General features: G+C 45.9%; 1 protein-coding gene across 1 annotated transcript in view; it reads right to left on the bottom strand.

The window, feature by feature from the left end:
- Window positions 1–12,431, bottom strand: part of LOC124613827 (titin) — a 524,266-nt gene extending 511,835 nt beyond the window's left edge. The window contains exon 1 of the mRNA XM_047142550.1: window positions 12,209–12,431. Coding sequence (XP_046998506.1) covers window positions 12,209–12,305 — 97 coding nt within the window. The 5' untranslated portion in view covers window positions 12,306–12,431. The remainder of the gene's footprint in view (window positions 1–12,208) is intronic.
- Between the last annotated feature and the right edge of the window lie 468 nt (window positions 12,432–12,899).

The raw sequence follows: 12,899 nt of genomic DNA on the forward strand, positions 1-12,899 counted from the left end.
TCTAGGGGACTGATGACCTCAGATGTTAAGTCCCATAATGCTCAGAGCCATTTGAACCATTTGAATCAATTTGGGGCTAGGATAAATTATTTTACACTTGTCAGCCCGATTTAAAAACGAGCTACATTAAAAATTTATTTTTATTTAAATAATTATTTGTGTGTGGAGTCGTCTCAGAGGTTAGGTGTACGATTTTTTCTGTTAACAGTTAAATAATTGGACGAAGACACATAGACGATGCGGGAATTTATGAAACAATTCGTAAGTGCGCACTACTACATCCAAATACGAGGGTAAAGATGGGACAGCTGCTTCAATAAATCCTGTTGTTGTTGTTCCGGTCTTCAGTCCTGAGACTAGTTTGATGCAGCTCTCCATGCTACCCTATTCTTCATCTCCCAGTACTTACTGCAACCTACATCCTCCTGAATCTGCTTAGTGTATTCATCTCTAGGTCTCCCACTACGATTTTTTCCCTCCACACTGCCCTCCAATACTAAATTGGTGATCCCTTGATGCCTCAGAACATGTCCTGCCAACCGATCCCTTCTTCTAGTCAAGTTGTGCCACAAACGCTTCTTCTCCCCAATGCTATTCAATACCTCCTCATTAGTTATGTGATCTACCCATCTAATCTTCAGCATTCTAGTGTACAGGAAATTGGAGTATGTAACGTGCTGAAACAATACTGTATTTCTTGTTAAGGTAGTCGGTGCGTAAAGTTTCAGCCCAGTTGCATAGGGACATAATGGAAAATTAAATTTCATACACATTTGCATTAGGCAGAACTTACGTTAATGGAGCTTCGTAAGCACACATTCGCTATTGACTCGATGATTGCTCGTTCGCGGACCATTGTGTAAAGAAACGCTTTTGCTTCCATTATCGTACACTTTCTCCTGTGTCACATTTTGCCATTACTTACGATGCACACAGCAACTGTGGATCGCGAACAGACAGATTAATTCGTTCCGGGACTTTCTCGCAGGCCATCGCGACCGAATCGTTTCAGCCTAGGAAGAGCCGACGTGACAGAGGGCACAATGTCGCCAAGAACGGCGAGCAGCCAGGGCGGGTTGTGCCTCGGCAGCAGAACCGCACAGCGGTGTCGCAAGCAGAGGCCCGGCGCGCCGATTTATATGGCCGGGGTTGCGCGTGGGCCGAGCGCGTGCGTTCCTCGCCGACTGCGGCAGCGGTAAGCCGAGCCGCCGGCTGACGGGGCGCTGCCCGGCTGGGGGCGTCGCAACTCGGCGCAGAGCACGTGTCCAGGCGAATACGGGTGACAGGGGAAGCTGGCGCTTCTGGCGACTTCCGTACCGCCTTTCATTTCGACAGCCCCTTCGTATCCTAAAAGAACATTTTCCTCTCTAGGCCGAAACAAGGCCCCGGGAGTAGACAACACTTCATAAGAACTACTGACGGCCTTGGGAGAGCCGGTCCTGACAAAACTCTACCATCTGGTGAGCAAGATGTATGAGACAGGCGAAATACCCACAGACTTCAAGAAGAATATAATAATTCCAATCCCAAAGAAAGCAGGTGCTGACAGATGTGAAAATTACCGAACTATCAGTTTAATAAGTCACGGCTGCAAAATACTAACGTGAATTCTTTACAGACGAATGGAAAAACTGGTAGAAGCCGACCTCGGGGAAGATCAGTCTGGATTCCGTAGAAATGTTGGAACTTAATCTTAGAAGCAAGATTAAGGAAAGGCAAACCAACGTTTCTAGCATTTGTAGACTTAGAGAAAGCTTTTCACAGTGTTGACTGGAATACTCTCTTTCAAATTTTGAAGGTGGCAAGGGTAAAATACAGGGAGCGACAGGCTATTTACAATTTGTACATAAACCAGATTGCAGTTATAAGAGTCGTGGGGCATGAAAGCGAAGCAGTGGTTGGGAAGGGAGTGAGACAGGGTTGTAGCCTATCCCCGATGTTATTCAATCTGTATATTGAGCAAGCAGTAAAGGAAACAAAAGAAAAATTCGGAGTAGGTATTCAAATCCATGGAGAAGAAATAAAAAGAATAAAAACTTCGAGGTTCGCCGATGACATTGTAATTCTGTCAGAGACAGCAAAGAGCAGTTGAACAGAATGGACAGTGTCTTGAAAGGAGGATATAAGATGAACATCAACAAAAGCAAAACGAGGATAATGGAATATAATCGAATTAAGTCGGGTGATGCTTAGGGAATTAGATTAGGAAATGAGACACTTAAAGTAGTAAAGGAGTTTTGCTATTTGGGGAGCAAAATAAATGATGATGGTCGAAGTAGAGAGGATATAAAATGTAGACTGGCAATGGCAAGGAAAGCGTTTCTGAAGAAGAAAAATTTGTTAACATCGAGTATAGATTTAAGTGTCAGGAAGTCGTTTCTGAAAGTATTTGTATGGAGTCTAGCCATGTATAGAAGTGAAACATGGACGATAAATAGCTTGGACAAGAAGAGAATAGAAGCTTTCGAAATGTGGTGCTACAGAAGAATGCTGCAGATTAGATGGGTAGATCACATAAATAATGAGGAGGTATTGAATAGAATTGGGGAGAAGAAGAGTTTGTCGCACAACTTGACTAGAAGAAGGGATCGGTTGGTAGGCCATGTTCTGAGGCATCGAGGGATCACAAATTTAGCATTGGAAGGCAGGCAGCGTGGAGTGCAAAAATCGTAGAGGGAGACCAAGAGATGAATACACTAAGCAGATTCAGAGGGATGTAGGTTGCAGTAAGTACTGGGAGACGAAGAAGCTTGCACAGGATAGAGTTGCATGGAGAGCTGCATCAAACCAGTCTCAGGACTCAAGACCACAACAACAACAACAGGCCGTTCTTTCATTTTAGAAGATACATTCTATTTCATTATTGACCAATTAACTAATTTCGTCCTCTCCCCCTCCTCTCCCTTGGGCATTATCAACCTACATCACAACAAAAATTGTTTTTCTTACAGCACGTTAATATTCCACCCTTAAGTGTGGTAGGGAAAGCAACGTGAGATGGCATCCCTCGCACAGCCGGGTACGGGTACAATTGTCCTAGATACGGATTCCATATGTGAAATGGAACCGCTACGGTCGCAGGTTCGAATCGTCCCTCGGGCATGGATGTGTGTGATGTCCTTTGGTTAGTTAGGTTTAAGTAGTTCTAAGTTCTAGGGGACTGATGACCGACCTCAGATGTTAACTGCCATAGTGCTCAGAGCCATTTGAACCATTTTTTTGTAAAATGGGAAACAGCAATGCCTTATGCATGTTTCGTCACTGTTCCAGCATACAAGCGTACATAACCCATTACAACCCGTCATCATAGTTGTTGTTGTTGTTGTTGTTCTTGTTGTTGTTGTTGTTGTCGCTACCGTGCTCTTCAGTCCGAAGACTGTTTTGATACAGCTCCCCATGCCACTCTATACTGTGCAGGTCTCTTCATCTCCGAATACTAACTGCAACCTACACCCTTTTAAACATGCTTCATGAATTCACTCTTGATCTCCATCTGCGATTTTTACCCGCCACCTTTTCCTCCAACACTCAATTGGCGATTCCTTGATGTTTCAGGATGTGTCCTGTTAACCGATCCCGACCTTTAGTCACGCTGAGCCACAAATTCCGCCGGCAGCGGTGGCTGAGCGGTTCTAGGCGCTTCACTCCGTAACTGCGCGACTGCTACGGTCGCAGGTTCGCATCCTGCCTCGGGCATGGATATGTGTGACGTCCTTAAATTAGTTAGGTTTAAGTAGTTCTAAGTTCTAGGGGACTGATGACCTCCGCTGTTATGTCCCATAGTGCTCAGAGCCATTTGAACGACAAATTTCTTTTCTTCCTTCCCCTTGGTTACATGGTCCACCCGTCTAATCTTCAGCATTCTTCCGTAGTACGACATTCCAACAAGCTGCTGTTCTCTTCTTATCTGAACGAGTTATCGTCTACGTTTACTTCCAAACAAGGCTACTCCAGACAAAAACCAGCATAAGTAGTGAAGTGAAAACTCGCATCGCGTGGCCACCGTCTTCGAATCAAATAGGACCTCTTACTGTCATTGACCAAGTCTGTGTTTCTTTTTGTATGGGTTTTTTGGTATCTTTGACAGTACACTTGTGCTCGTAAGTTCTCTGACATCCATCCTACCTGATTGCAAGATGTCTACCACGCCATGTGTGTTACACTTCAACAGTCACACTGGCGTATTTTAGTGTGTTACGTATGCTGGAATGCTGACACAGTGACAAAACGCCCATAAGGGACTGCAATTTTTGCATTTTACTTATCGACTCCATATCTAGGATAGCTGTACCCGTACGTACTGAGGACGTTCCTTTCTCCTCCCACACTGAGGGGTGGAATGTAACATACTGTAAACAAAAAAAAAAATCATTCTGGTGTAGTGGTGTAGGTTGATAAAGTCCAAGGGAGGCGGGGGGTAGGGGGTGGGATGGGTAGGCAAGATTAGGTAATTGCTAAACAATGAAATAAAGTATTTATTTCAGAATAAAAGATCAATCTATGCAGGAAAATGACTTCCGTTAAGAACTTTACCGCGCCTGTACGCCTATCCACTAAAAAGACTATACTACCCACGGATACAGTTACTCGCACGTAGACAACGCTGCAGTAGGAGAGGCCAAAAATTATTTGTAAGTGATAGAACAGACGAATATTGGACGGAATTGTCCAAAATCGTAACACAGCAACACGCCTAAGAACTTATTTTCACAAAAACAGTCCAACGACTGCTTCGCAAAATTGTGTCTGCGGCGAAGTGTGAATGTTCGTAACATTGCTGAAGGACGAAAGAAAAATAATATCTCACGAATTGTTGTTTCTGAAATTGTTTACGATAAGAGGTGGAGGATATCAAAGGTGGCTTTTGTTCGGATTGCTGAATCCTAAAGCAAATAGGAAGGTAGATGTGTAGTCGTTTGGGCGGAAATCTGACTGTATTCTATTAGTGTTTATCACTCTTAGTGGACGATTTATAGCAGTAAGAACTACAGCCACATATTAAGGGCATAAGATATATTCGAATACATCTCATGCCCTTAATATGTGGCTGTGCTCAGAGATGGCACCGTGCTCATGCACACAAGGCGACTTCCAATAAAACTCCAAACAGACCAGAATATAAGTCAAACTATGTTAATGGCATGAGGTCAGCGAGTATACTAATTAGAAAAGTTCCAAGATGTCTATTTGTCAGCATCTTACTATCTGCTACCTATAAATATAAGATTTTGCTGAAGAAGACGCAGCACGTTTAGTGCCGGGTGTACAATTAATGATTCAACAAAGTTATTTATTCCGTACCTCTAATACAACAAGGCATGCAGAAGAGATTCTTTATAGTTTGAAGAGTTGGAGAGAGGTACTGGCAAAATTGAGCCCTAGGTCGGTTCCTCAAAAGTCTGCTCAGGAAGAAGGTGAGAATTTTCGTTCGACTGTATGTTCAGACATAGCATTAATCTACTGGAAAGTCTTCTTGGCAGATTTTTATTCACATGACTTACTGAATCAACTCAGGTAAAGTTCTGGAGCAGAGTGCATCAGTTTTTTGTGCGAAACAGATATTTTCAACATCAATGTGAGTGTTACTTGCGATGTGGTGAACGTATGCAACAAAGTCAGTTTGTTGCCAAACTTCATCCAGTAAATCGCACAAGTTTTGCGGCTACAGCGTTAATCTGGTTTCTCAGAGCAACGCAATCGGGAAGTTAGTGAGCCACAGCTAACAGGTATTTAATGAAAACTGTATGGCAGAGGACAAATAGCAGAACGAGAGATGGCCATAGAATTTGTTTCTGCCAAGCATTTCAGCACTTAGCTCAAGCCGGCACGTACTAAATGTCAAATCATTTTTTGCTCTGAGAGGAGCAACAAAATCAATTTTTCCTTCCGCTCCTCTTTTGTCTCTGCACTTCCTTTGTGGAGATACTTATTTAACAGCAGTTTCCAGAGCTGTAATTTGTTCATCGTTATTAGCAAGAACCATATATTCTGAACGCTTTACTTTGTTCTGCCTCAAATGTAGCAGAACCACGAAATAGAATATTTCGTCCTAGCGCTTCACATCGGAATCCTTCTTTTTCACTCAATATTTTTCAAATTTTCCAAAACATTCAAGCTATTGGCCTTCTGTTAGGCTGCCAATAACACTAAAGTTAAAAATTATGTGCAGAAAGCGATGTAAAATTGTTACAAAACTCCTTTCGAACAAACAGCATTTCTCACAGAATCAGCTACATAGACGCAACTTTCCCCCTTCGTGTAATGGCTAACGTGTTTTCGCCCTTCACTATCCGCCGAGTGATATCAGTCTAAATCGTTTCTGGCAGCTTTTCTGAAATACAATTTTTCGTGTTGTTCTTGCAACATCGGCTACTTCCCTTCTGTTCCCGCACTCGTGAAAACTTCACCTTGAAAATTTAACCAATCCGAGTGAGTTTTTGGGCGGCTTTGCGGATCAGAGTTGTGGGGCGTTCCGAGCCATACACAGCCAGGCTGGAAACGCGATGCGGCGCGAGCGCCAGCGGTTTCTAATAATGAAACCCTGGGCGGCGGTACCCCCGCTGTTCGCGGGGTCTAAATTTACCCGCTCCGGATTCGGCTGTCTGCCGCCAGATGGCGCAAGGTGGCCGGCAAAACCGAGGAAGCTTGGCCCACGAGCAACGCCGTTGTGTGCGATGTGGCCTCACTCGCCACAGGATTTTTAGTGTAGGTGCGCACCGGTCGCCCCTGCATTACGCGATGGGCCTTTTGTCATGGGGGGTGAACCCGAACTCCGTCGACGAAATTTCGAAGGTTGTCCAGGAATATTTTCAGGGTATTTTGGTGCAATGAATCCGTGGTCTCCGATGGCTCGTTACAAAGTGATAATATATTTATTATTTATTCGGTTCGTTACTCATGTTATCTTTGTTTCTGTGAAAATACTTCCACTACAGCAAACGCACAACACGAAGCACAGAGTAAAGAAACAACCCTGGAATGCGAAAGTACTTTCATGTAGATGCTGCCACTGCAGAAACAGGTCAGCATAGCGTCCCTCTTCCGCTGTATTCAGTGAAACCACACACGAGGTGCATATTAACTAACACTTCACCAGTAAACTAATCGACACTGCTGTGTATTACTGTTAACGTGTAACTAACGCTGTTGGAAAAATAAACCCGAGCCAGAACCGAGCAGTACTGAATAAAAGTTCGCAAAGTAAAGTGGGCGTTACTGTTTTGAAAAGCAAATACCGTGGCTAAATGGAACGAGTTTGTTTCCAACGAGACCACACAGCGCATAATGTGTCGACATTTGCACTGATGAGCAGATATTTTCATTGCGACACAAATATAAAGATAAATGAGGGTAAGAAATCAAACGAATTGCAATTACTGTCTAACGAGCAACTGGAGACCACAGGCCCTTTACGTCAAAATACTTACAAAATATCCTATAACAAACTTCAAATTTGGTAGATGGAGTTTGTGAACCCTTTCTATTGACTAACTAACGAAATCAAATTTGTTTACTAGCATCAACAGAAAATAAGCGTCTGTTTGAACACTGGAAGTCCTTTATCGCAGTGCTTGTCTTAGAATATATTTCAGTTTTTTTTTTCTTCGTTTCTGCGAGAAAACTGAGTCTGTTATGCCCTGTTACCACTCACTCCTGCCATACTGGTGCCTCAAAATGCGCGATATGCGCCACGTGAAAATTTTATCAGACGCTACCTAACTCATTATCAGACTTGAGGATGAAAAGTTCGGGTTGTCCTAAGTCGTAGACTGGGTACTTGACAGCGAATGTCAGATGGTAAAGGCAGCAGGCTGTGCTTTCTGTTGGGAACTAACGAAGTCTGTTTGGAGAGATGGTGGCGCTTCAGCCGACTAGTGGTCGCTCTTAATTTTTGGACTGTTACGTGTGTCGAAGGAGGGGGAGGGGGGGGGGACAAGGTGGGTGGGTGTGGGGGAGGGGGGGAGGTGTTGATTCTACTTCTGGAACCTGAGTCACCCGCCCTGCGGATAGAATTTCACTAGTGTGGGCAAGTGGAATTGCATAACGTGGAATAACCAGAAATTTTAGCATGATTTCTACGAGTTAACTCAAAAAAATTGCGCGCTAAATATGTGACGGAAAAGGTGAGTCGAACAGATAATTTTTGAGCGCGTATATAACATTTCTAGGATGAACAGTACGGCGGACATCGATGTTTGACACATAGCATCTACGAAGGAAGTTTCGCTAGATACATGAAAAGTCAACCCATGGCAGAGAAGTTTACTGTTATAGTTACGAGAACGCACGTCCAAAAACGTTCAAGCACCATACACACTACTTTTCCCCACGAACATCAACGTAATTCGACCTCAAAAGGAGACTTAGCGACAGGCTAGTTCGCAAATCGAAAAAGAAAACGTGGAGATCATGGTGCGTTCCCTACCCACACACATGCGAGGTGTAAGTGTATATACATACACAGATGTCTGCGGCTTTTAACACTTGATGGGGCTGTACGGTACAACGTCCATGTTATCAGGGTACGGAACGGTCCTAAATGACGGCATTTATTTAGTTCAGTAGTGTAGAACAGCACTTATGAACATAGAGACATATTGCCCTACTATATACGGTTACTGTCTGGTAAGTATAGGACAGTCTACAAACACACCGCTGTTGAAGTGTTACACTGAAAGACGAAACAATGAACAGAAGTGAGACTGAGGAAGTCGTGGGGTGAAAAAGAAGAGAATGGAGAGTTAAAGGAAGATGAAACCAAATGAAGAGAGATTATATCACCCTAATCGTTGTCACTTTCTGATCGCCAGGTTACCGCTACAGTTGAAGAATAAATCTCCTTTGGATGTACTCTACCGTACAGAAGTAGTGACGGGTAAATTAAAAGTGATTTGGGTTCGAAGATGGGTCCAAGAAAGTGTTCATGTGAAACGTTTACAGCGACGTCCCGTAGATTTTTAGCATGTGTCCCAAGTTTAGTTTAGGTCGACAATTGAAATTGGCTCGATATGGTCGTATTCGGTCAAAAAATATTTTTCTTTGTTAGTGGGTCAAATTTATTGAAATTAAAGTGCCATAAGTGGTAAAACGACAAATAGAGCACTGGCTACGTGGTTAAAGGTGTCACGTCTGACAGATAAGTGGCAATACAGGCTCTGTGAACATACTATTAGCAGAACTTTCTGAAAATAGTGTTTCAGGCATTAGGTGAGCAATAATTTATAAGCAAAGGATATTTTTCATTGCTATCCTGAGCGTGCGGTCAATCAATTTCTGCGAATAATATGGAGTTATAAAAATTTTGTGGATGTTCGTCTTTGACATGAATGAGAACTTCAAGTCGAAGTATACAGACCGATAGTATTTTAAATGTGAACTGACCTATACAACTACGATTTCTAAAAGTCTACAGCGTTAACAATCGTCAACAAGGAGTAGCATTTCAACCACGCGCCCCATGTCTTCGCTCTGTCTCTCCTATATGCAATAATAAAAAGGGAAAATGGAGCTACAAGCCCCTAATATGCATGAAAGAAGGCGCTTTTCATGTCGTCATGTATTAAGGTTTCTTTCCGCCCCTCAAGGAGGTAGCGTGAGAAGATTGGGTGTTTCTACACCTCAATAAGAGCTGTTAGTAATTTTATCTTCTCCACGCGAATGATGTGCAGCGAACTGCAGAACCAACTCAGCCATAGGAACTGCACCTCGGTGTTTGGGCACGGTTTTCGCGAGATATTAGTCGTCTTCCTGTCACACTTTCGTTCGAGGCCTAGGCGCCTGCGGCCAGCTCCGCCGCCCCGCTTTGTCCACGCATGGCGGTGCGGCTTCGTCGGGACAAGTGAGCACGAATTACAGCGACATTTACGACGGAAACAGAGCCAGGGAAATGCCAGTGGGCGTGTTGTCGCGGGCACGCCTCGTATCCGCAGTTAACCTCAATTCAGCCAAAGGCGGGCGTCGCGGCCCGTTTTTTGGTGCGCCACGCTCGCCGACAGCGCGTTTTGATATCCGAGAGCGCGCCGACCGGTTGTCGGCGAGACGCCGAGCTGGCCCGGCGGAGGCCGGTACGGCTCGCTCTTTGGCGGACACGCCTCGTACGCACACACGCACACACACACACCTGGCGCTCTTACCGTCGCCGCCCGACGCATTCCACACCCCGTGCTCTAGCTGTCAGCGCACCTGGACTTCGTTCGAACACCGTGATTTATTTGCGCTACCAGAAAACTTTGCATTTTACACGAAGATACCTTGCTTTTCTGCACCGTGACCTTCTTCCTAGTGCATTACTTCCTACATCGCACTATTATATGTTATTCGCGAATAAAAATTTACCAACAGTCCGTACCTCCGTTTTTATTAACCTGTGTGTATATCAGGGCGAAAGCTACAATTTCAGCATTTCGGTCGAGACTTTTCACCAAGGTCTGCTTAAGCAGTTGCGTGATAAAATGCCTAGATTATCTCTGAAACACGAAAAACTAAATGAAAACCCAAAATGCGAACAGTTTGCAAACTTTCATTCGTGCATTTTCCGTCACCGCGCCGTGCAAAGTGAAACCATTATGAGTCCGTGAAATAGTCGCCTTGTTCCTCATTTGTTTCCTAATTCCGCTCCCCCTTATCCGAGTTGGACACCAGGAAAGCTGCGTTACAAAAGCCAGTCACATCCTACACTCGTTTTTATGCGGCTCTATAACTCAAAATTCATTTTATGCGAATGGTTAGAAGACGTTCACAATCTTTATTTCTGCTCAGGTGCCTGGATTCCCTCAGCCCAGTTTCCAGACATGGACGATTTACCTCACAGAAAGCACTTACTATGTTGCATATTGTTGGTTTCGCCTGCTCTTTCCCTTTGGTTACCCCACTCGTCTTGTATTCCATAACACTTACAACATTCTGTGTGTTTGGCGTTCTCAGCTATCCAAATTCATCGGTAAACTAAAGCCGAAGGTTGCTCTGGACACCACACTACTTTGCGTATTGGAGGGGGTAAATCCTGCCGTTCCTCCGACCTTTGAACTGACTTCTCCGAACCACGGTGCAGCTCGGCATTTTTTACATTAACTAAATTCCAAAGAGTGCCCGAGGAAGGAACCCCAGACCTCGATCCGCTGGCAGATACTTAATTACTGAGCTCCTACATCAGTGAACCACAACATACTTAAGAAACGTAACCAATTACCGCGACAGAAATCGCCGCCTTTGACAGACAAGTCTCATTCAATACTGTCATTTGGTAACTGTGTCCGAGGAAGTCGTCTTCACGTTATCACACGCGCTGTTAGCCCGACTGCTGTCGTGGGTATCAGCGTCCAGCGCATTCCGTAAGTGTCAGAATTTTTGCTCGAGTTTCTGATCTCGAATGGGTAATACATATATTATTGAACTGTTTCTTACAAATTTGTTAACCCCGCGCGGGATCAGCCGAGCGGTCTCAGGCGCTGCAGTCATGGACTGTGCGGCTCGTCCCGGCGGAGGTTCGAATCCTCCCTCGGGCAAAGGGTGTGTGTGTTTATCCTTGGGATAATTTAGGTTAAGTAGTGTGTAAGCTTAGGCACTGATGACCTTAGCAGTTAAGTCCCGTAAGATTTCACACACATTTGAACATTTCGAAATTTGTTAACGTGCTATCACGATGAGCGTGAAGTATCGACAGACGTCAACGAGTATTCGGATGTACACATTTACACGAAATGGTTTGCTGATTCCTCTTCCCAGTAGGACGATGATGACCAGAAAACAACTTGTGTATCCTAACTTTCTGTCTACGATTCCTGTCAATCGAAGGGGAAACGTTACTGTCAACACTGAGCTTTGACCATACACAGGAGATTAACTACAACGCGTTAACGGCTTCTCGAAGGATAGGTGGTAGCTAGCGGTGGGACGAAGCCCCGGTCGAAGAGACTGGGAGTTGTTAGCGACACTGAGGTAGTTATACAACGATTTGTTAATTTTTAAGATTTAGCCTTTTTTGCAGCGAAAGATGCTTTGCTACGGCTGGAGTCTGTCGTTACTGAGTGGGCAGCTGGCGGGAGGCACAACCTTAGAGCACTGTCAGTACACTGGGTTACGGAAAGCACACAGCACTGAGACGGCGGTCGCTTAGTGTGTCAGAGAAGCTGCCCTCCGCGCTGCTAGAGAAGTCGGCTCCGGCAGAGGCACGCGGGTAGCTGCTCAGCGGCTGGCGGCTTAGACCGACCTTGCTGCGTGCTGGTGACCTGCCGGCTGAAGCGCTGCTCCGTGCGGGACGAGATCTGTTGCTGCTGCTGCAGCTGCTGCTGCTGTCGCTGCTCCATGGTCGCGTGGGGCAGCGTCGGGAGTCGAACACTCGGAAACGAGCAAAGTCAAATGTGAAATCAGGAGGCGAAGGCAGCGGGCATCCCCGAGCCAAGAGGAACATGCAAGACGTCGGTCGTGTGCGAAGCGCGAGCGCTGAGTGAGAGCAGGGCCGGCGCCGGCCGGGAGGCGGCCGCCGCGCGAGGGGGCGGGGGCGGGGCAGAGGGGTGGGGTGGCGGCCGTGGAGGGGCGGGCCGCGTGGAGGGGGCAGCGGCCGGGGGCGGCGGCGCAGCGCCAGCGCCGCGAATGGGCCGGCGCGCCGCCCGGGACGCGACCACGGCGGACCGCTCCGCGCCGGCCGTTCACCACTGCCGGAAGCCGCGCCGGCGACGGCGACGGCCGACCACAGCGGGAAATAAACAAACGCCGCCAAGGCCGGCAGGTATCGGCACTCGTCTCCCAGCTGGCGACCCGGAGGCACCCCACCCACACCGTCACTCTCCCTTACTTACTATACCTACGTATTACCCCAACTCTGCATTTTCCCCCTTGGGCTGCCTGGGAGGGGAAGGGGTGGGTGCGTGTATCACACATCTGACGGCTTTGATGCGACC

Source organism: Schistocerca americana, chromosome 4, assembly GCF_021461395.2.
Source record: "Schistocerca americana isolate TAMUIC-IGC-003095 chromosome 4, iqSchAmer2.1, whole genome shotgun sequence".
Taxonomy (NCBI): Eukaryota; Metazoa; Arthropoda; class Insecta; order Orthoptera; family Acrididae; genus Schistocerca; species Schistocerca americana.